Source organism: Ictidomys tridecemlineatus, chromosome 1, assembly GCF_052094955.1.
Source record: "Ictidomys tridecemlineatus isolate mIctTri1 chromosome 1, mIctTri1.hap1, whole genome shotgun sequence".
Lineage (NCBI taxonomy): Eukaryota > Metazoa > Chordata > Mammalia > Rodentia > Sciuridae > Ictidomys > Ictidomys tridecemlineatus.
Window position 1 is genome coordinate 115,749,291 of NC_135477.1, and position 23,854 is coordinate 115,773,144.

General features: G+C 32.2%; 1 protein-coding gene across 2 annotated transcripts in view; it reads left to right on the plus strand.

Annotated features, from left to right (window-relative positions):
* Positions 1-23,854, plus strand: part of Man2a1 (mannosidase alpha class 2A member 1) — a 162,838-nt gene that overhangs the window by 78,019 nt on the left and 60,965 nt on the right. For both annotated transcript variants that reach the window (XM_005327222.5, XM_078045497.1), the window contains exons 9-12: positions 1,083-1,285; positions 5,314-5,496; positions 9,601-9,715; positions 11,360-11,430. In XM_005327222.5, the coding sequence (XP_005327279.1) occupies positions 1,083-1,285; positions 5,314-5,496; positions 9,601-9,715; positions 11,360-11,430 (572 nt within the window). The remainder of the gene's footprint in view (positions 1-1,082; positions 1,286-5,313; positions 5,497-9,600; positions 9,716-11,359; positions 11,431-23,854) is intronic.

Consider the following 23,854-nt stretch of genomic DNA (forward strand, 5'->3'; position numbering starts at 1 on the left):
CTATTATCATGTTGTAAATGTTTCCAGTTGGAATTTTGTCTTAGTAATAGAGAAATAATAGCTAAAACCTACACCATTATTTTCCAGTCATAATTCTAAGCTTTTTACTTAGAACTGTATTTTCCATAACACAGAGGCATTATGTAATATCCTTAAAGCCATATTAAGATAAGTGGTAGAGATAGGACTTAAAATCTTGCCATTGTATATTCAGTCATAATACTTCATAGTGTGTATGTGTGTTTGTGTAAGAAATAATAAAATCAGTATCTTATTACTTACAAACACATTATCTGTTTTATAATCTATTTTAACATGAGTACCTTTTAAATATCTGTTTACAAGGTCTGGTATAATGTTTCTTTCCTTGATTTGTACAATAGTTTGGACTCATAAATATGGATTTATGTACTAGTAATTTATATCATTAGTTAGAATCACCTGTTCATTTGAGCAGTCAACCTTGCAATTCTTATCATGTAATGTTTCACTCAGTGCAGAGAAAATGAACTTTTAAAATGACCTCCTGTTTTAAAAGTCTGTCCCTTTTTCCTTATAAGAACTCATAGCGGGGGCCTAGGTGTCAAGAAGAGGCTGTGATATATGAAATACCTTGTGGCTAACAAAACTATGCTTCCAGACTTCTGGAACATTTTGCTTAAAACATGTATCTTTTATTTTTTGTGATCTATCTTTCATTCATCTGAATTACTCCATGCCTGGATCTTTGAGCACTTCAAAATCTTAAAAATATGTAAGGAATTTTCCTAAATCCTTGAACACTTCAAACCCTTGAAGATGTAAGGAGTTTTTATTTCCAGAAATTTTTAGATCTAAATAGTTCTCCTAATTTCCTAACTACTTAGATGTTCAAATTTTCTCTTAGATAAATTTAGGACTTGATGCAAGTAAAAGAAACAGCCACTAGTATTTTTCCCCATTTTTGATTTTTATAAAATATGAACTGTATGTTCATTTTGGAATTACAGCTTGCATAGTTATTATTAACTTTTCATTTCAGTATAAGAAGTAAATAATTTTAAGGTATCAATAATTAAATTATAACTTTTTGTTTTTACTAGATACAATTTGGAACTTTATCAGATTATTTTGATGCTGTGGATAAAGCAGATGAAGCTATGAAAAAGAAAGGCCAATCAATGTTCCCTGTTCTAAGTGGAGATTTTTTCACTTATGCAGACCGGGATGATCATTATTGGAGTGGCTATTTTACATCCAGACCCTTTTACAAGCGAATGGATAGAATTGTGGAATCCCATTTAAGGTATATTTACCTTTAACTTCATTTCTTTCCCGTTATCGTAGCCTTTTTTTAAGAGTTTTGTATAATATATATTGTTTACATAGTGCTATATGGTGCATTTAATTTAATTAAAACATTTTAATGCAATCAGAAATATGTCTCCAAAGTGTGATCATATTATTACAGTGGGTTTTTGTTCTGGAAGGAGAAAAGTGGCTTATATTGTTCTAAGTTGAATTTTCTTGAGTTCTGTGTTTTGTATTTTTCTAATTCATTTTCTTGTATTGTTTGCATACCGTATTAGTATTCATGACACCATCATGTGTGTCTGCAGGCCAATGATCTGGCAGACCCAATTGTTGGAAACATAGATAAGCTTCAGATAAGCAAATGGGCCACCCAGCAGCCCAAAGTGGGTTTCCATGTGCATAGTCTAAAACTGATTTATTTCATATATGGGAGAATTGTAGAGGCTCTATTTTAGTTTATTTATAGAAACACATTTCTAGGCAAGTGCTCTACCACTGAGCCACAACCCCAGCCTTATAGAAACACATTTCTGTAGGCATTATTTTCAGCTTAGAAGAACACAATTTGAAAGGAATGAGAATCAATAGGAGAGGCAGAGGAATTTGTTGAAAAAGTAAACTTATTCAGAGAAGATTTAAAAAGTCAATAGAAAATATAAAAACATTGAAACAGTACCATCCAGTAGAAATTTGAATGAATTACTGTTTAGTAGTATGACATGTCTCTAATGAAAGGTTCTATTCTCCATTGTGCACTATGATAGCTGTAACTACTGAGCACTTGAAATGTGATCAGTGTGATAGAGGATTATTAAGAATTATGTGAATTCTTAATTTCATCTTTTTTATTTTCTGCTACCAGGGATTGAATCCAGGGGTGCTTAATCACTGAGCCATATTCCCAGTCCTTTTTAGCTTTTATTTTGAGACAGGGTCTCTCTAAGTTGCTTATTAAATGTCTATAGCTAGATGTCTACCATATTAGGGAGTATAATTCTGAGTAATTGATTCTAACTTTTTTTTTTTTTTGGTAAAATTAAATTATACCAGAGGCTCCCAAGATTTTGTCACTGCCTATAACCCAATAGAGTAATTAATTTTTATGATGAATCTTAGTATTAAAAAATAAATTTGGGGGCTGAGGATATAGCTCAGTTAGTAGTGTGCTTGCCTTGCATGCACAAAGTCCTGTGTTCAACCCCTAGAACCACAAAAACAAACAAACGAAACAACAAAAAACAAATTACTACAGCTCCGTAGTGGGCAGTGTATTCCTGTAATCCCAGCAACTCAGGAGGCTAAGTCAAGAGGATTGCAAGTTTGAGGCCAGCCTGGGCAATTTAAAATTTAAAAATAACAAAGACTTAGTTCAAGGCTAGCCTAGGCAATTTAGGGAGACCCTGCCTCAAAAAAAAAAAAAAAAAAAAAAAGAGAGAGAGAGAGAGAGACAAAGGTATAGCTTAGTGGCCGAGCACTTGCCTAGTGTGCATGAGGCTCTGTTTTTAGTCCCAGCATAGCAAACAAAAACAAAAAAACAGCAAGTTGAATTTTACCTATCCTCTTTCATATACTTGTGGGTTCTGTTTTTAAAAAGCCTTTTAATAAAAATTGTGAATTTCTTCAAGAATTTGCTTTGGTATATCAGTGTCTGTTTTTGTCATGCTTCTCTTAACAGTATTTCAAAATCCCAACATTTCACTAGTATTTGGGATATAAGAGAAGAATATATCCTATATTTATAATAAAATAGAGCTCATAAATTTTAGAGACTTGGAATGATCAGTTATATGTCATATAACTCTAAATTTTCTATAATGAAATAGAATAAGTACTAAATAATATAGATTCTTTCAGCCCACTGAATTAGTGATTTTTAAATGTGAAGCATTTTTTTTAGTGGAAAAGAGTTATAAATAGATTTATTAAATATATTCAAAGCTACAAATTTATTTTGAAAATTCTGCTTTAAAACAAAACAAAGCAAAAAGGTATACACTAGTTTTGAATTTCCAAATGTATTAATTTATTTGCAAATAAATTTATTGCCTGAAAATAGTAATATTTCATCATCATTTATAAAATTAAGTAAAAATAGAAGAGTATAAAGAATATTTGAAAATCTGTTTAATATTTTGGTTTATATATTTGTATGTACTCTTTTCAAAACCAAGAATATTTGCCATGGATGTATATGGACATACACACAGCCTTTACTTCATTCCACCTGTTGATTCTCATACTTTGATTTTTGTAAGCGTTAGAATTTTAAAGTGGAGATTGTTTACTGTCTTTTATTTATTTCTATAATTTTGAGAAATCCATCATCACTTTTTATAAACCATCTCTAATATTTTTTTCCCTGAATCTTGATACATTTTTTTAAACTTGCCTTGATTTTTTCTCCATTGAGCTTAACCTGTTTAACCCATAGTACCTTCTTCTTTTTTTCTCTCCATTAAGCCATATCTCCTTTTAAAACACTTTTAAAGAAGCATATCTTTTTTGATTAAAAAAAAAATAAGTGACAGCAGAATGCATTACAATTCTTACTACATGTATATAGCACATATCTCTGATTGTATATAAAGTATGAGGACACCAATTCGTGTCTTCATTTTGAATGATGATGTCTATCACATTCCACCATTCTTGTTAATCCCCTTCCCCCTCCTTTCCCTCCCACCCCTCTGCCCTATCTAGAATTCGTCAATTCCTCCATGCTTCCTCTCTCTACCTCACTATGAGTCAGCCTCCTTATATCAGAGAAACATTTGGCATTTGTTTTTTGGGGGTTGGCTAATTTCACTTAGCATTATCTTAAAAGAAACCTATCTTGAACTGTCTCTTCTGATGTAAAAAATAAAGGTGGAAATCATGAACTTTATATTCTTGCCCCCAATCTATTCTGAAAGTTTTTTTTTTTAATTTCTTCTGTAGGGTAAATGAGAAAAACATCCTATTTTCATTTCTCATTTATTTTATGTTATTTAAAACTGAAATGTGCCATTGTCCCTGAGCTGCTATTGAGTATCACTTCCTGCACCTCTCAGCATCTGACTCTCAGTACCATGCAGTTTTTCCTACCATCACTTCTCTCTTTGTTTTGGTAAGGAGGATTGAACTCAGAAGCACTCAACGCAAAACACTGAGCCACATCCCCAGCCCGATTTTTGTATTTTATTTACAGACAAGGTCTCACTGAGTTGCTTAGCACCTTGCTTTTGCGGAGTCTGGCATTGAACTCATGATCCTCTTACCTCTGCCTCCCAAACCTCTGGGACATTGCTTCTTTTTTATTGTACAGGATTAAGAATAAATGTGTTCTGATGATGTTCCTGGTCTATATCTTGGAGAACAGAAGGGAAGAGATATTTTTCAATTCTTTCTGCTATATAAAACTTTCCCAATATATTTCCCAATATATATATATAAACTTGCCCAATTTATATTGTCAGCTACCAACAGGGGCTGACTTCTTTCTAAGATTCTCTAGAACAAGGACCTCCAAAATCAGTATAACATGTTGGTCTTTGATGATTGAAAATTTGAATAATTGGTGGTTTTGTAAAAATTTTTATCATTGGTATCTTTTGTATAAATTCTTTGTACTGAGATTGTGGAATTTTTTAAAAACACATTAAAAAGTATCAGTGTAGGCCAGGCATGGTGGCACACATCTGTAATCCCAACACCTCAGGATACTAAAGCAGGAGGATTACAAATTCAAAGCCAGCCTCAGCAATTTAGAAAGGCTCTAAGCAATTTAGCAAGACTCTGTGTCAAAATAAAATATTAAAAAAAAGAAAGAAAAAAGGCTGTGGATGTGGCTTAGTATTTAAGAACCCCTGAGTTCAGTCACTGGTATCAAAAAACAAAAACAAACAAAAATAACCCGACCAACCAACCAAACAAACAAAAAAATAAAAATAAAAAAAGAAGAAAAAAACCAATGTAATATATTTTATATTATACACTAAAATGTTTTCTAAATAAAAACTAATGATTTTTTTATGCAATTAGGGCTGCTGAAATTATTTACTATTTCGCCCAGACACAAGCTCAGAGATACAAGATAAATAAATTTCTTTTATCAACATATTACACGGCACTGACAGAAGCCAGAAGGAATTTGGGACTGTTTCAACATCATGATGCTATCACAGGAACTGCTAAAGATTGGGTAGTTGTGGATTATGGTACCAGGTAATGTAATTATAGAAAAATAGTCTTTAAAAATCTTTTTAAAAATTTGAGTTTAAAATTATGACTTGAGATGGAGCTATTAATGCATATCAGAATGCATATCAGAACATAATAATAATATTCTTCTAAGTATTGCTATTGCAAAATTTTCAAGGCATTTTTTCACAAAATCTAGTGAGGCATCCTGACTACTCCAGTTTTTGATTACAGTGCATTTCTCTAATAGAGTAGTAAAATGTTATTATAAAACTGATCCTGTTTTCTCCTAAGTACAGCATGATAATTGGGGTTATCTTCTTTATCAAGGATTCGGCATCAAATAAATCGTCATTAAAATCCAGGGAGATAAAGACCCTCCCCTTCATTGTATATAGAGCAGTTTAATTAATCTCATCCTATTTCATATTCTGTTGTTTTTGGATATTTGGTTTGTTTTTAAAGGCACACTGACAAAAAAAAAAAAAAACAGAAATGAAGAACATAATCAGGAAAGAGGATCTAGAAAGTATGTCTTGTATGGATGATGTAATCAGTTGGGAATCAGAAGGGTGGCTTGGGTTTTTTGATTTGATACCAAATCAAAGCCATTGTCCCAAAAGCTAAGAAAAGTAAGGGATTAGAAGCTCAGTTGTATCTGTGTTAAAGAATTAGAAACAAAGAGGACAGACTTTGACTTGGAAAGGCTGAGGATTTAGTGAACAATGCTTCCCAATAGTGGAAAAGGTAATAGTTAGATCTCTGTTATGCTAGAGTTTGGATCACTGTTTATTAAAACACTGCAGAGAGGATTCCCATATTGAAAAGGAATTATGACTGTTGTTCTGCCATAGTATAGACTGTTACTTCTTCCAGATTTTTTTTTCTTCAAGAGTGCTATGCTTTGAAAATATATTAAAATCATTAAAATGTGCTGTGATTTTGTTATAGATTTAAAAAGTGATTGCTTTTGTGAAAAATATACAGAGCTCATAAAATCAACATTAAAAATTGATCTACAACTGATATTATTAATCATAATTAAGTGTTTAAGTTTTTAGTTACAATATTTTACTAGTTTTTTAGGAATCGGGGAAAAAGATTCTTGAGGCTTCATTTTCTCACTTAAGTTAATCAAAAGTAAATTCATGGTAATATCTTGAATATCTTCATTTTTTGATAAATATACTTTCTTCAGCATATTGTTTATGTTGAGATCGAGCTTGTCTTAGGTAAACAACTCATTAGATGATAGTGATATTGATATTCTTGCTATAGAAAGCATTTTTGAAAGCAGTGTCATATCCTTCATTTTTCCTATTCACTGGCTTCTTCCTCCTTGGTATTGAGAGTTAAAAGTCAGGCTTTGAATAAGACTAGGGCAGAGCTCCTAAGAAGACATGGAGAAGTCACTCTACTACATTGCTACTTGCTCTCTCTGGCTGTCATATTAGACATTTAAGTACAGGTCCCTGAGTTTTGTTACAGAGCATGTCATTAATTCCTAAATATGTTTTATATTGCTCTTAGCTTTAAAAAAAACAAAACACAAACAGCCCCATAGAGAATTGTATGTTAGAGGAAAAAAAAAAAGACATAGTAATTCTCAAATTGTACTTGACATTTGTAAATTTGCTTTGCAAGTACTTCACACTTCAATTGAAAAGTCATAAACAATTATCAGATCATTAGCACATTTTAAAGAGGAAATTCAAAACACAAGTTAGAGAATTACTGAGAGGCAGCTAGCATTTTCTCTGTACATGGACTGTTGAGTACTGTTCATTCAAACATTGGCTAAAGATTGGGTACAAGTATATGAGTTAGGGATTACATTTGACTGCTAGTAATAGCAAGCCCAAACAGAATAAATCTTGTCCTGATTGTTAGTATGTTATGTGAAAGAAGTTAGCAGGTAACTGGGTTACGTATGATGGCTCCTTAATGTCAGAGGGGATCCAGGCCCCTTCTATCTTTCCTCTGCCATTCCAGAATAACTCAGAATCATGTTCTCAACAGTAGTATTACAGTGTTTATATAACTATAAACTACAAGACTAGATCATGGCATATTTTGAGGTTAATTCTAAATTGTGGCATGAATATATAAATTACAGACAGTGTTTATAATGGATGTTCAGCTTAAAGGTAGAGAGTGAGGCTTAGCTGAAAGGAGAGAAGAAATGGTAATGAGACCAGTTACAAAAGGTTTTAGAATTCTTCCCCTTTTTTATTCCTAAGTTGTAAATAATGTAGGTTGGAAAAACTGAACAACAGCTGAGCATGAGGGTCCTAAACATATAGATCAAACTGTTGAATGACAGACATGATGCCATCTGTTTAAACAACAGTAGTGATAGCAAACTAGAAAGCTGTGATTCCTAAGTGATTTTCCCTGAATAGTGTTCCATATTAATAGGGTAAGTGCATGTTTGAAAGTTAGAATCTCTGAGAAATTCCATATACTAATAAAATGATTTAACATTTAAAATTTTCTTTCATCCAGTGTTTCTCAAACTTATTTACTGTTCCATTTTCTTTGGTTTTAAACAAAACAGTTTTATACGTCCTGAGAAAGCATTTGGGACATATTCTGCTATAGTTTTTAATGCTCATTGCATTAGAAGGTGGCATGTGTGCCATGTTGATTTGTGGCTTTCCTCAGTTTAATTAGGACTCTGTAATATATTGTTATATATGTGTGATTTTAGCTGTAAGAGGATGTGACTTTTATTCTGTAAGTTCATGCTGCCTAATGAAGATAACTATGTAGATAATAGAAACAAACTTAGGCTGAGGGAGTTGTTTCCATCACTGATCTGTATTCATTTATGTGGTTGTTTAGTCTGGTGAAAACACTTAATAGTATTGGAAGTATTATTCAAATAGTGTATTTGAATATACTGAAAAATTTAACTAGATAATGGAATGAATTCAAAACCATAAAATTTTCATATTACAGTTATAGATTTGCTGTGTAAATGTATTTAATTAATAACTTATTGATCTTGTTCTATAAAACAAAAGGTACTTCTAATTGTTTTATTAACTTTGTTGTTGTTGCATGACAACAGAAATACTTGAAAGAATGGATTCCTGTATTGGAGAAAATGAGACAATGACTCTATAAGGATAATAAATGCATTGTGATGATTGATTGGTACACAATGAGGCTTCTCCATAGATTTCTCTATTGTGCATTTACTTAAGGATGCCCGATGTGTGAAGCCTTCAAGAAGTGTGATTAATTTTGAAACAAAAAACAGAACTTTGAGCAAGATTTTTTCCCAATATATATTTCTTCAGCAATGGCTGGTGATGTACTGAGGTTATATTTCAGAACTGATCATAGATCAATAGACTCTTAAAATCCTTTAGTTCATCAGATATAAAATTAACAACTTGAAGACATTAATTTCAAGGGCCAAGAAAAATACCAAAAATGAAAACAATTTCATTATCCAGATTAATGAGAAACTCTTCTTCACTTTTCTCTTGTACAATAACATGAGACTAAGGTTGACAAAATATCACCTTTAATTCTTGGGAAATGGTTTTATACTGATTAATATTTTATTTCATCACTGTTTTAACTTTGTTGAAGTTTAAAGTAAAAGAGAAAATTATTGCTTTTTGGTAGACTACCTTATAGTTTTTGGGGTGATAATACTGGGTATTCTTACTATTTGAAATGGTAGTCAAAGAAAGTATAAAAGGTTTGAATAAGGTAATATGTTTCAGGTATAAACAAAATGTTTTTTATTTTAAATAAATCCTTAGCAGTGATAGTTTCTGATTAACCATTTTTCCCCTAAGTCTCAGTTTTGGGGAACAAAGAGACACTTTGTTATATATTTATTATAGATTTGAATAAGGTAATATGTTTCAGGTATAAACAAAATGTTTTTTATTTTAAATAAATCCTTAGCAGTGATAGTTTCTGATTAACCATTTTTCCCCTAAGTCTCAGTTTTGGGGAACAAAGAGACACTTTGTTATATATTTATTATAGATTTCCTTTTGTGAACACAAAGATGATGGTATTGGTGGTATGACCATTAGTAAAGAAGCTGAAAACAATGTCTGCATGGTTTTTAATTTTCTGACTAATAAAATTTTTGGTTTACAGACTCTTTCATTCATTACTTGCTTTGGAGAAGATTATTGGAGATTCTGCATTTCTTCTTATTTTGAAAAACAAACCCACATTTGAGTCTTACTCATCTGATCCCCTCCTAGAGATGGTTAGTTGATCTCTTTTATTGTCATCATAAAAATTATGATTCTTTAGTTCTTGGATTAGAAAATGGAATGAGAAATGACATTGAATGAAAAATGATATTGAACTCAAATGATTACTTTGCACATTATTTTAAAAAACTTATCACTTGATACAATTTAACTCATATTCTTCTTTTCTATAAGTGTATCTGCACTTTGTTTCTAATATGTATTTTGTTCTGACTAGATCTTAGACTGAAAAATAACACCATGAACTTATTTCAAGTTAAAAAATATAGATTTTTAGAACACTTTTAAGGTATATTGTAAGGCAGTTGTATAATGTAATTAGTTATTCTGTTTGGCTAAATTAGAAACCTCTTCATATTTGAATTTTTTAAAGTCCTGAACCTCTTCTTCTTCTTCTTCCTTCTCTTTTTCCTCTTCTTCCTCCCCTTCTTCCTCTTCCTCTTTTCTTCTTCTTCTTCTAGTTGTAGTTGGACATAACACATCTATTTATTTATTTATTTTTATGTGATGCTGAGAATCAAACCCATCGCCTCACACATGCTAGGCAAATGCTCTACCACTGAGCTACAACACCATCCCCTTTAACTGTTCTTGATAAACTTGAGGTTTGAATGGTATTCTGGTTTCTAGATAAGTCCATTGAATGCTATGTGCAATGCTTAAGTATATTAGCAGTAGAGCAGTGTTAAAGGGATTATGAGCTATTAGCCTCAGCCCTGGTTGTATGGTCCTTGAAAAAGTTACTTACCTTTTATGGGCCCTCATTCATTTATCATATGTATGTAATGTATGTCTTGCCTTGTCTGTCGTTAGGATCAGAAAAACTATTATAACAAAATGTCCTGAAAGGTAGAACATGCTGTTCTGCAGCAGGAAAGACAGAATATGATTGAGTATAATCCTCTTTTAACTTCATTTAACTCAGATATTTTTATTTTAATCACTTATTTATTTTTGAAGTACTAGAATTGAACCTGGGACACTCTACTACTGAGCTACATCCCTAGTCTTTTTTATTTTGAGATAGTGTCTTGTTAAGTTGCCCAGGCTGATGTCAAACTTGCCATCCCCTCTAGGTGCTGGGATTATAGGCATGTACCACTGCATCTCACATCAGATATTTTTAAATTAAAATTTGTTTATCATAAGACTCTATGATGAATATTGGGTTTTTGAATTTTATATGTAATTTGAGTTTACACATCTGGAATCAGATGCAGCTGTAATAATTTTATAGACTGATACTTGTAATCAAGCAATGATCATACATTTTCATTTTAAAGTAAAATTTATAAGAAATGGACATATATTTCTTACAGATATGAAACATATGATAAAGAAGTAAAATAGTAAATCTTTTTGCAGAATTTTGTCTAGAATTTTGATTTGGTTCCTAAGTGGAATGACTCATTGTGTACTCTAGCTGTGATCATGTATGTTGTGCTTGAAGTCTGAACATATTTGTGTGCAAATGCACATACATATTCACAGATTATTTACTTTGAATTTTGATGTACATTATGTAGCTTGAGAAAAATTTCTTTTCCTGTTGTACCCTTTTAAAGATGTTTGCATAGTACTATTGCATAGCTGATTTTGTTTTAAAAATAAAATAAATTATTTTTCACTTTTTATAGAGTTCAATACAAAAATCACAAGATTCTCTGCCACAAAACCATGTAATAAAACCGAGTATACAGGAGCCAAGGTAAATTTGTAATTTCTTATAAATTTTTGCCGTTTTTCTGACTTTTTTTTGGCTTTCATACTTTGGTTTTTAGACAGCATGTATTTTGAGTTAATATTCAATTTAATCAATTCATTAATTTCCAAATTTCTGTTTGAAGAAATATATTTTCTTCCTTAACTCTTTCATGTTTAATACTAGTAGCTAACACAGTAGTTGATACATTGCTAAATAAACTACTAGAAGAATATTTTTCTAAACTATAAAGTATGGTGTGTAGCTTGTGATTAAAAAATGCCCTTTGTAATTTTGATTACTTTCGATTATATCCTTTCATGATTAACCTCTCATGTCATTTACTGGTTTCTATTAATCCCTAATCCTACTTTTGTTTTTATATATATACATAGACATATATATATATATATATTATAATATTATTGTTATATGTGTTAATATTATATATTATTATTATTATATATATTAAAATACTGTCAGTTTTCCTTCTATAAATTGTTCACTAGAAAATTGTCATTTTGTTAGTCAGACTGCTTTGTTTTTAGCAACATTAACTTATGGTAAATTTGTTTATTAACAAAAACTAGGGCATTTAATTGGTGGCTACCTCTGATTTATAGAGAAGTGTGCTCTATTTTTATTAGTCATTCTTTCACCACCAAGGTACCTATTTTTAATGGCTAAATATTATTCTGTCATGCAGTGCATCCGGACATGTAGCATGTTTTGTAGTGTAACTCTTTACCATCTTAATTGAGGAATTGTCACCTCTTTAAAAATTGAAGAATAAAAAACTAATTTTGAAGAGTTCATGATTTTAATTAACTATGCTTTATTAAAAATAAGTGGAATGAAAGTATTAGATTATATTTGCAACTGCTAGTAAAGTTGGGGTTTGGTTAAGAATAGACTAATGCCTTAGTGGTCTAATTTTTTTCAGTAGAGACTTAAGACTTATACAGCTTAGACCTTAGAACAAGAGAAGTGATTTTTAGTAATTCTAACATTATCACCAACATTACTGAAGTTTTAAAGCTTTCAGGCTGCAAGGTCATAGGATGAAAAAATAATGACACTGAAAGAAAGACCAATAATAAAATTTTAAAATATATCCTTAATTTTTAACTAAGCAATGTTTAATACATTTGAGGTTGTATGTCTGTATTATATCCCTAATAATCTAGAGTGTTGGTAGCCTATTTGGCTTTAGACATAATCCTCCTATTAACTTTTTCTTTTTTTTATGTTTTGTTGGGGGAAAGATCTTTTGATTTGCTTCCTGAAAGAATAATAAATATTTACTCTAAGTAATTTACACTCTATCTCTATCTCTTATTTTTGTTCTAGATACATATTGGTGTGGGTGGGATGAGGTGGGCTGGGGTCAAAATGGGTCAAAGAAAGAAATATATTCCTGTAATTTTTTCCTTCCTTTAATGTTCTAACCTTCGCCAGCAATAATTGATAATTTATCCTTAGTTATGTTACAGGGAGAAATTCAGAAAATTATGGTATAATTAAGGAAACATTATCTTTGAACCTTAGTATTGAGGAGTTTTAATTATAGATAAACAAATAGAGTTCTAAAGGTTATTAGTAAAGTGATTGCTTTTTAATATTTTTTTTTGTAAAACAGTTTGTGTTTAAATAATGTTCTTCCTCTTATTATTTTTTTTCTAGTACTTTTCTATCAAATGTCAGTGCCATTTTCACAATTAGGTAAATTGGGAATTCTTCTGATTGTCAGATTCTTATTTTTATGTATTTTGTCCATTTTGTACTTGAGAACTTTATTAATAGAAGTTTTTATTTTTGGTTATAAAATCTACATTTAACTTATTAGCCACAAATTACTTTCATTACTGATTGTTTAGGAAAATCAGTGAAGAATAATGATAGTGACCTTTCAAATGAATGTGTGCTGCACATTAAATAATTACTGATCTCAGTTATTATTTAGAGATTTTAGAAGTATGGCTATGAGTCTTTCTCTTATTCTTCCATAATGCTCAAGGGCTTAGCTTTATTTTAATTATAAATATAGTTTCTATTTAAGCATCAAATTATTAACCTAAATAAACCATGTATTCACAATGACAGAGATATTCTTCCCAGGAGGGTGAAAATTTGGAGGGATTTGTAAAATATCTTATTTTTGTTAATATAAAGCACAAATATAGTATAAAACAGATAAATAGGTTATGTGAGGTATTAAAACTATATGGTGATTGATTAGAAAGCATACAGTTTGAAACAAGTCCTTAGTGATAATATAAAAATTAGTGAGAAACACTAATTTAAACCCATAGGATTTAAATAGGTATAAATTATTTTATCATGGCATTGGCAACATTAATTATAGCTATAACCTAGTGTAATATACATCTTTGTATTTAGTTCACTAGGTTATGTGAGCTATGTAATGTGTGAATTTTATAGTTTTTGTGTAGAATACACAGTTACTATTAAGAGTTAAAGTTAGGGCCCCTTGAGCAAGTCATAAATTGTCTAGCCATAAAGAATCCTTAAATATAGTAGATGTTTTTGTTTCTTTACATTCATAATTTTCTACAGACACTGTTTACAAACAACTTAATAGAAAGACTTGCAAGATTGGGGACTTGGAAGAATTTAACTTTTAAGTAGAAAATTTGTCTTGGTTTGATTTGCTACTGTAACAAAATACCAGGCTAAGTAATTTATAGTGTTCAGAAATGCATTTGGCTTATAGTATTGAAGCCCAAAAAGTTGAGATGGAGAGGCTGCATCTGGCAATGGCTTTCTGGCTGTATCATTCCTAGGTGGAAGGTGAAATGGCAGGAGAGCCTGCCAAAGAAAGAGGGTAGGGGAAGGTCTAAACCCATCATTTTATCAGGAACTCACTGGCAAGCTAACTAACCTTCTCTTGTGATAACCATTAATTCTTTTATGGTGGGGAGCAGAGGCCTCGGGACCTAATCACCTTTTAAAGGTCTCACCTGTCAATATTGTTGCATTGGGGATTAAGTTTCCAATACATGAACATTGCAGGGGGTTGGGGTAGGGGCACGTTTAAAACATAGCAAGCTGTTTCAGTTTGAGATTAATTTGTTTAAACTACTATTATAAATTTGCTTTTAAGTGCTTTCAATTTTTAGTAATGTATTTGTTGGAAAGCTATTCTATGCATCTATCTTTTTCTCCCTCCTTCCCTCTTTCCGTCCCCTCTCCCTCCATCTGTCCTGCCAAGAAAAGAGATTAACTTGAAAAGAAACCTGTTACACTGTGAAGACACAATGAAAGTCAATATTTTCTGGGCTTTGGGTGACTTCACATATCAACCAGATATAAAAAGTATTTCATTTCATAAAAAGCACTCTATGTCCCAATGCCATTTGGTTATTGAATGATTCTACCTTATTGACCTCCCAGCACTTAAAACTTAATTTCCTCTGATTTTCTTCATATATGCCTTTTGACTAATCCTGATTAATAGAATTACTGTGTTTTTGGTTGTCTCAGTTCTGTAACCCTAGAAATCACTTTGACCTCTGCCTTCTGTTCTTAAATTTTACCAATTGGAGTCTTTGGATTTTACCCCTATTCATCTCTGATATCCATACTCTTTTTCCTATTACTCTTTGGCTTTGCTTGAACTATTGTAGTGGCTTCTTGCCCTTTTTGTGTTCAGTTTCTCTATGACCCTCATTATTACATGTAATTATTAGAGGAATCTACCCCAAAGCAGAGCTCTGAGAAAGTTATTGTCTCAGTATTCTCCAGGGACTTATTGCCTATTGAAGAAAGTGTGACCTGATAATCAAATGTTTTAGTAGTCTATTGCCTAAGCAGTCTATCCTAAAACTTAATGCCTTCAATACAGTTTACTATCTCTCCTGGGATTCTGTAGAATTGCTGGCCAGTTCTTGCTTAGGGTCTCTCATACTGTTACAGTCAATTACAGATTGGGAATGGAATTCCCCAAATGCTTAACAGGGCTGGGTCCAAGAGGACTCTCTCCCATTGCTGAATGTTGCTGCTGCTCATTGGCTGAGTTGAGTTGAGCTGTCAACTGCCTGTGCTCACATGTGGCCTCTTCATATGATGTGGCTTCCTTAACTGTGGTGGCACTTTCTGAGAATAAGGTCCAAGAGTTAGATACCTGAGAGTTTTCTGGGTAGAAACTTCAAGGCTTCTTAGGACCTCACATGGAAGTCCTAAAGGTCATTTCTACTACTTCTTTTGGTCAAGGAAGTCACTAAGGTTAGCCAAGATACAAGGAGAAGGGAATTATTCTCTATTTCTTGGTATGCGGAACATGTATAAAAAGCAGAGGGACTGATGGCAGTCATCCTTGGAGACTGTCACAAGTGAACCACTGGCTACCATGATTCCCATTTTTCCCATGTGAAAATAAACTCAGTCTCCTTCCAAGATGCCCATCCCATTATGATGGTGGCCCCAAATTTTCATCTAAATTGGGACTAGCCCTTGATGCTGGCTTAATTCTGCCAGTGTAATTATTTGAAGTTAATCCCACTAGATTGTAAACTCCTTGAGGGTGGAAACTATTTCTTTCATTTATTTCTACCAATATGCCTGTGTATTACATTCAACATAGTAAGAATTCAATATAAAGATTTTTTGGAAAAAAATTATTGATTGAAGAGAATATGAAGTTTTAGACACCATATATGCATAGTATGTGGCTCATAGTTGTGTGAAAATGTGGCATCTGGTATATGTTCTCCCTAGATGATATTTGGAGGTTGGGTGCCAAAAGTGCTTCCTAGTGAATAAACTTATTAATACTACCTTCAAATAAAATAAATTGCAAATCAGTAGAGCTTTGAATTTGTAGAGGTACATATTTGAGATTTAAAATGTTTAGGTTTCATCTAAACATCATCACATTCTTATAGAATTAACATCATCAAGATATCATGTTTAGGGTTTTTCTTAATCATGAGGGCTGCAAAAGGTATTCCCAAATAGCTGATTGAGTTGACTTCATGACTTTTGTTGTTGTTATTGACATGTAGAGTATTTGTTCAATCCTGCATTTTTTTTTATTTTTAGTGTTATTATTAATAATTGTCCTGGCAATAATTATCTATTAGTATAATGAGATTCAGGGTTTCAGATGATTCTGTTTTCCTTTGTTGACATTGTCATCACTCCATTTGTAAATCAAGTAAAAATGTATCTGAGAAGGTATCTATACTGTATCGAAACAGTTGCTTAAGTGTAAGTTTTAAATGAAGAAACCAAGCTCAAAACTTTATTTTTGTTGTTTGGAAATGGAATTTGTAGGAAAACAGAATTATAACCACTCAGATTCTGGCAACTTTATTATAACATACATTTGGTAGAAGCATTTGTAGCCTAAGAATGAAACTGAAATTCCACGACTTGAACCAAGGCAGCTCTGGTCTGACAAAGGAGTCTGATAACAAGAGTTGTGAATATGCAGAAGGAGGTTACCTAGTGCTTGGCTGTAGGTAGGTGAAAGAGTGCTAGCAGTGATAATTAGTTTAAGAACTAAGTTTATGAATTTACATTGAATTTAGGGGGAGAGCTCATAAACTCTTTTGCGAGATGCTTTTCTGTTTAATCATAATTTGATTATAAAATGTATTTATGTCTATATTACTTTACATTATATCTCTATTATATTTTGTTAACTTTAACTTTTTCAAGATACAGTTTGATTAATTCTCTGATGATCTAGAGGCATATTTCATCCTGTTTGTAATCTATTGGAATATTTTTAGAAATATTTTTTCCTAAAAGACTGAATAGAATAGCTGGACTCAGTGGCACATGCCTATGAATCCCAGCTAGTAGGAAGGATGAGGCAGAAGGTTGCAAGTTTGAGGCAAGCATGGGCAACTTATCAAGACCCTGTCTCAAAATTTAGAAAAAAAAAAGATAAATAATTTTTAAAAAAAGTTAGCGATGTAGCTCAGTGTTAGAGCAAACCTGAGTTCAACCCTCTGTTCTGGGGCAAGGGAGGATGAGGGTCAGATAATAAACAACAACAAAAACGTACCATAAACTAGGTGGCTTAAACCAGAGAAATGTATTGTCTCACAGCTCTGGAGTTCAGAAGGTGGAAATTAAGGTGGCATCAGGACGGGTTCCTCTGTGACTTCGAGGGAGAATCTGTTCAATGCTTCTCTACTAGCTTCTAGTAGCCTCAGGCATGCCTTAGCTGTAGATGCTATTCTCCCTGTGACTTGACATCCTCTTTGCTCTGTGCTCTGTTTAGTTTCTGGAATTTTTTTGAGGATGCCAGTTATATTAGATTAAGACCTATCCTAGCCAGGCACGGTGGCATATACCTGTAATTCCAGCTACTGAGGAGACTGAGAAGGAAAATTGCAAGTTCAAGGACACCCTGGGCAACTTAGCAAGACTATGTCTCAACATAAAACATAAAAAGCACTGTGGGTATAGCTCAGTTGTACAATAACTGGGTTCAATCCCCAGGACCATAAATAAATAAATAAATAATAGCTGAATGTATAAATGAATAAAAACCAAAAAAATAAAAAGGACCAAATAGAATGTAGTATATTGTTTAAGTCTAGGAAGTTTCTAAGAAAATTGAAAGTACCTTCAACATGATAAGTTGATTTTATATTTAAAGTTCTTTGCATTGACTAGTCTTTTGATGTGGTTTAGCAATCATGTCTGGGTAGGCAACATAAAGTGACCTTACCTGGTGTTTTCCATTTTAAATTAATCATTCACAGGTTTTTCACTTGACCTAATTTTTAGAGAAATATAAAATTCTTTGGAGGCTCAAATGAACAGGAAAGACTATATCTCTTTCACTGTGTCCTCTCCACGCTTATAATTTCTGTATATTTTGTGTCATCAGGAATCATGAACATTAATTCCTAAAACACTGTTTCAACCTTGCATTGACTTATGTGAAATAATACCTATTTTATTAAAAAAAAACATACTTCCAGTTTACATGATGACTGACTAGGAACCCTAAGACTGACTTAATTTCCCATTAAAGCATATATGAAAACAGAAGATGATGAACAATCATGGGAACTCCAAAACCTTGGATTGACAGTCAACATACCACAGTTGTGATTATCATATCAGTTATTTATCTCTGAATCAGATTTTTATTGTTATTTTCCCCTTATAATTTTTTTAATTAAACTGATGAGTTATATAAAAAGACCTCTTTTACAAAGTTGACTGCTTTGGAAAGATTCAACAAAGGTGAGTCACTGATCAATATTGGTGAGACAACTGCAAAAAGATGTGGAAAGAAATCATAAAAATGTAGAAACAATCCTCAGATTGCTTAATATTCACAAGTTTAAGTTCTCACTCTATATGTGGAGAAACCTAAGCTTAAGATCACAGATGATTCATCATGTTTTTGGTTATGCAAAAAATAGGACAAAAACTCCAATTAGCTGTTCCATTGTCTAAGTTGTCCCATAAGAATTGTTTTTACATCAGTAGATTAGAGTATCATGTACATTTGTACAGTGTTGACAGTAATTGGTACTTGTCATAATGATTTCCTACTTTAACTTTTATTTCCAGGTCAGTTTTAACTCTCATTGAACAGATCTGTTGCCAGCCTTGATTACATTGACAAGAGGGCTTTCACTTCATATTTTGCAATGAATTTGGAGACTGAATCTACCAGATATAAAGTAGTTAGAAACAAATGAGAAATTATGGTAGATCACCAATCTAGAGAAGTATTTGCTCAAGGAAATTTCAGTTGATGGTGGCATCATGGGTCGTATTACTGTGATATTATTGTTGAAGAGAGAAACTTTCCTTGTGTTCAAAACCATCAGAGCTGATGTTGAGGATTAAATACCAGTCTGGCACAGCCATCTTGGATGTGAGCCTTCTGGGAATTTGCAGTCAGTCTGAATCTATGCATGTGAGCTTATTATTTCTCTTTTCTCTGTCACTGCATCTTCTTTATATCCTTAATGGTGTTATTAAACAAACTGGTTATTTTATTTATTCCTTGTTGTCCATCTTCCTTGATAAAATATTAGCTCCATGAGGACAGTGGACTTGTTTGCTTTTGAATTCCCTGGCAAGTATTTGGCACACTGGTGATGCTCAACAAATTATTTGTCAAATAAACTAACTCTAGATAAGAAAGGGACTTCAACAAATGCCAAAATTAATAACCCAAGGGTACCTTTAGTAAACACAGGGCCTGGGTGGGTGTCTACTTCTATGAGGACAAATTAATGGAAAGTAATTGTAGGAAAGTTGTATGAAAGCTCTACAGAATGACAAGAAAACAGGGGTAATGTGAAGACTCAGAAAAACAACTTTCTTTTAAAAATGATCTATTAGTATTACTGAGGCCAGAAAAAGGAAAAAAAAAAAAGAAAAGAAAATCTAGTTTGAATTCATTATCTCTAAGAAGTACACATCAGAGAACATAAAGCTGAAAAGTTGGCAAGATGAAGTGGTAAAAAGAGAAGTGAGATAAGGAAAGATAGTTGGGCAAACAATAACAATATCTTCACTAGGGATATGGATGATTGAAGCTGGTGTTGTGAAAGGGTATGTCCATGACATGAAAAAGAGCCTATGAAATGCTGTTTTAAAAATGGAGAAAAAAGGAAGGTGAATGGAAACAATGAGGAAGACAATGATAGAAGTGGAATACAAGATTCCAACAAAAGAGTTACATTTATTTTAGGAAAAAAAATACAGTAAAGGCAATGAGTAAAGGTATAATTGATGAACACTTTTCCAAGCAGAGGCCTCACTTACCTCATGGAAAGGGCCACATTATAGAGAGTATAAATGAAGAGTCACGTCCTAAAGCACTTAGTAACTTAGTTCAGTTCAAAGGTGTCCAGGTGAAGATATGTAGTATACAATATGGAACAAAGATGTTTAAGGCTTCTCTATGATAATACTAAAATTTGAATCATTTTATATTCAAAGTTTTCTTTTTTCCTTTTTTTTTTGTACTGCTGAGGATTGAACCCAGGGTTTTATGCATGTTAGGCAAACTCAACCAGTGAGCTACATCCCCAGCACCTCCAAGTTATCTTTCCTATGTGAAGACCACGAAAAGATATTTTCAAGTATCAAAACACTTAGACAATATGCCCTTTCTTCCTTTTTAAAAATAAATTTTAAAATATTTCTTGATAAAATCAACTTAGGTAACTGAGGATGAATCAAAATTTAGAATTTAAAAATGAATTTAAAGGGCATTGGAAGACTGAGGTTGTAGCTCAGTGGTGGAGCACTTGCCTAGTGCATGTGAAGCACTGGGTTTGATCCTCGGTACCACATGAAAATAAATAAATAAAACAAAGGTATAAAAAATATATTTAAAAATATATTTTTAAATATATTTTTTTTATATTTTGGAAGCCATTTAATTGAAAGAGATCCAAAGTGGTGTTGTAAATTTTATCACCAACTTGAAGGTAAAAATGTCCATCTAGTTTTGATAGTCTTTAAAATGTAGAAGTAGTTTGTTCGTAGTATTTTTATAAAGTCTGTAGCTTCAGATTGTGTTAACACCTAAAGGAGATGAAGAGGCAGGAGCATGTAGAAGATCCCCAATAATTGTGTTGCTCTAGGAATTTTGAACAGATGCCAGCTTCTGGTGAGAGTGATAACTTCCTACTCCATTGCCATCATTTACTATCAATGCACTGTTAGATATGCTGAGAAAGTCTCCAAATCCAGTGGGAAAATAAAGATTCTGTATAGCTTTGTGTCATTTTGGTTTAGGTATTACCAATAATGAGTTATGAAAAATCTTTTGTTTTTTTCAGAGCTTTTTATATTTCACAGAATAGAGACTGTAGATCTGTAAAGTAATGGTTTAGGAGAATTGTGAAATTGCACAAAACAATTAGCAAATTCCCTAAAAAAAGATAAAATACAGCAGAAACCAACCTGACTCTTTTGAATGGCATTGAATTGTAACTGCTATCCATGTTTGAGTCTTCTGGTTTTCTTCTTGTCTGGATTCCTATCCCTTTACAAAGTCTGTTGGAACGTATCTGAGTCTCAAGAATTGCTGCTTAAGCAGTACTCACTCTTCACCCTTTGCACCATATACCCTAAAACACGGAGATTTAGAAGTTGACTTTAAAACTTGAAAGAGGTCCTTTTCTTGACTCTACCTAGTATACCTGGCTTCTTGTCTGAACTTTAAACTTTTTGATTGTCACAATCTATTGTTTAGTTTATTTTAAATTTCTTATCCCATTTTTGCACCTCCTGGAATGATATTTTTTACAATTCTTTTATTAGAAAGTTTAAAGTTTATTGTAGTTTGCTTTAAACAATATAATTGCATATTAAGTACATTTTTTATTGTCATTTAAAAGTTTGAAGAAAATGTTTGTCAGTAGTCTACTCAGAACCACCCATTGATTTTTAAGTGAGGTACAGTTTGGGGTTTGCCTTCTTAATGCTTTCAAGGCATGGTGTTCATTCTTTTCATCAAGTTCACGTGAAATTTAAAAGAATCTTCTTTCCTCAGTCTTATTGTTAGTCAGCTATGATTTTGTTCTTAGATACAAAATTATTTTAGATTTTTTTTTTGTGGAAGTGATTAAACAGATTGCACTTAAAATGATTGTTTTTAAGTTTTATTTCTTGAAAAACAGTGGCAAAGTAGAGAACACCTGCTAAATTGCCTGGTTAGTTTGTTTTAATTGTCTTTTTATTTTGCATATTTTAATCAAGCTTTCCTTAACTAGCTGTGTAGATCTAGTTTATGATTAGTATCATTAGTATTATGCAGTGAGTTAAATTTTTACATTTTTAGTTGTATGATTTGTCTGATGAATTAAAGTACTTTTGTATGGAACTTACAACCTCTTGAAATTCAGTGACCATCATCAGGGAAGTGCAGAAGGAGAGGGAAAATTGTGTCTATCTCTATATGTAGAATTATATAAGATGTTTTGATACTTTATACTATGAAGGCAGAATTAGCATGAGGACTACCACCTGTAATCCAGGAAAGAGAATTGTAATTTTTAGTTAAAATATTTGGAAATACATGACTTCATTGAACCTAAGAAAAACTTTTGAAAAGGAGATGAGATAGTATCGTCTGCCAGATATTATAAATTTTGAATGTTTCTTCAGTTTTAGCTGTAGTGTCAATTTTTTCACCACTAGTTAAAGTTATATCATGCACTATGAAATTGTTCCAGTTAATTAAATATCTGGAATATGAGTGATTTTTAAAGTGCTTTTTATTGGGTCAGGAGATTATTGATGATTATATGAGAGGAATTCTCCAGTAATTTATTTTTTCCAATCTCTTGAAAACTTAGTTCTCTATCCAGTTTCTACCTTCTTTGGAACTTCTTCTCCTAATGTCCATCATGTCTCCTGAAATTGCTAACACAAAACTAATTAACTGAAAGCAGTTCAGAGCATAGACTAAAGTGATGTGGCATATTTCAAAGTCTTCTCTTCTTCTGAACCAGATTTTTTTTCCTTCTAAATGCAGATTAATAAAGCGTGCACTACAAGAGGAACAAGGAGAAGGATTTTAGTGAAGGTATCCTGATCCTGAAAAAGTCAGGAAGGGCTTCAAGCCCATCTTGGACTTCAGAGCACTTCACAACTTTGTGGTAAAAGAAAAATTTTAAATAGGGCCTTTGGCCTTACTTATATCATCCTTATTTGGAGAGTAGCTTTATTTTATTTTATTTTGTTTAGGCAAGAAAATCATATACAACATTGGGCTGCTTTTCAAAGTAAGACATACCTGGATTTCAGATTTGTTTTAGATATTTAATTTTTACCCAAAGTCATATAGGTGGTTGGTTGGCTTGTGTGTTTTTCTTCGAAATGTGCTCTTTATCCCTTGTGACGTTGTGTTTACATTCACTGTGAGTGATGTCTTCTCTAGTGTTCTCTATCTTCATTCGGTTCATTGGGTTGTGTAGTAGGGAATCTTTTCTTGGACCAATGTTGTTTCTAAGAGTTTTTGAAAATAGAAAGTGGTTGGTGTTTTGTTATCATATTTTTACTACTTGCATGATGGCTCACTAACATGAAGAGATATGGTACCAATAAAAGTTGTTGTGTTCTCCTCTATTCACCTGGAAACCTTGCTCAAAATAGATTTCATTTGTCAACAGAAATATACCCAGTGGAAATGAATGTATTTGCCATTTCTGTTTTACAACAAAACAACCTTATTTTACTGTGTTAACTTTTAAGGTCTTTTTTATTTGTGAAAATCATTCTGTTTATGTACTATATGTTCTCCTAAGTTAAAGCATTTTATTCATTGGAGAAATGAAATTTTCTTCCAGTAGATGAAAATTACATTTTGATTGAAAATCATTCCTTATGCAGTCACCCATAAATATAATGTCTTTCACTGTCTTTTCAGAAAATAGCTACAGATGTGATTTCTGAATTGAAAAGAAAA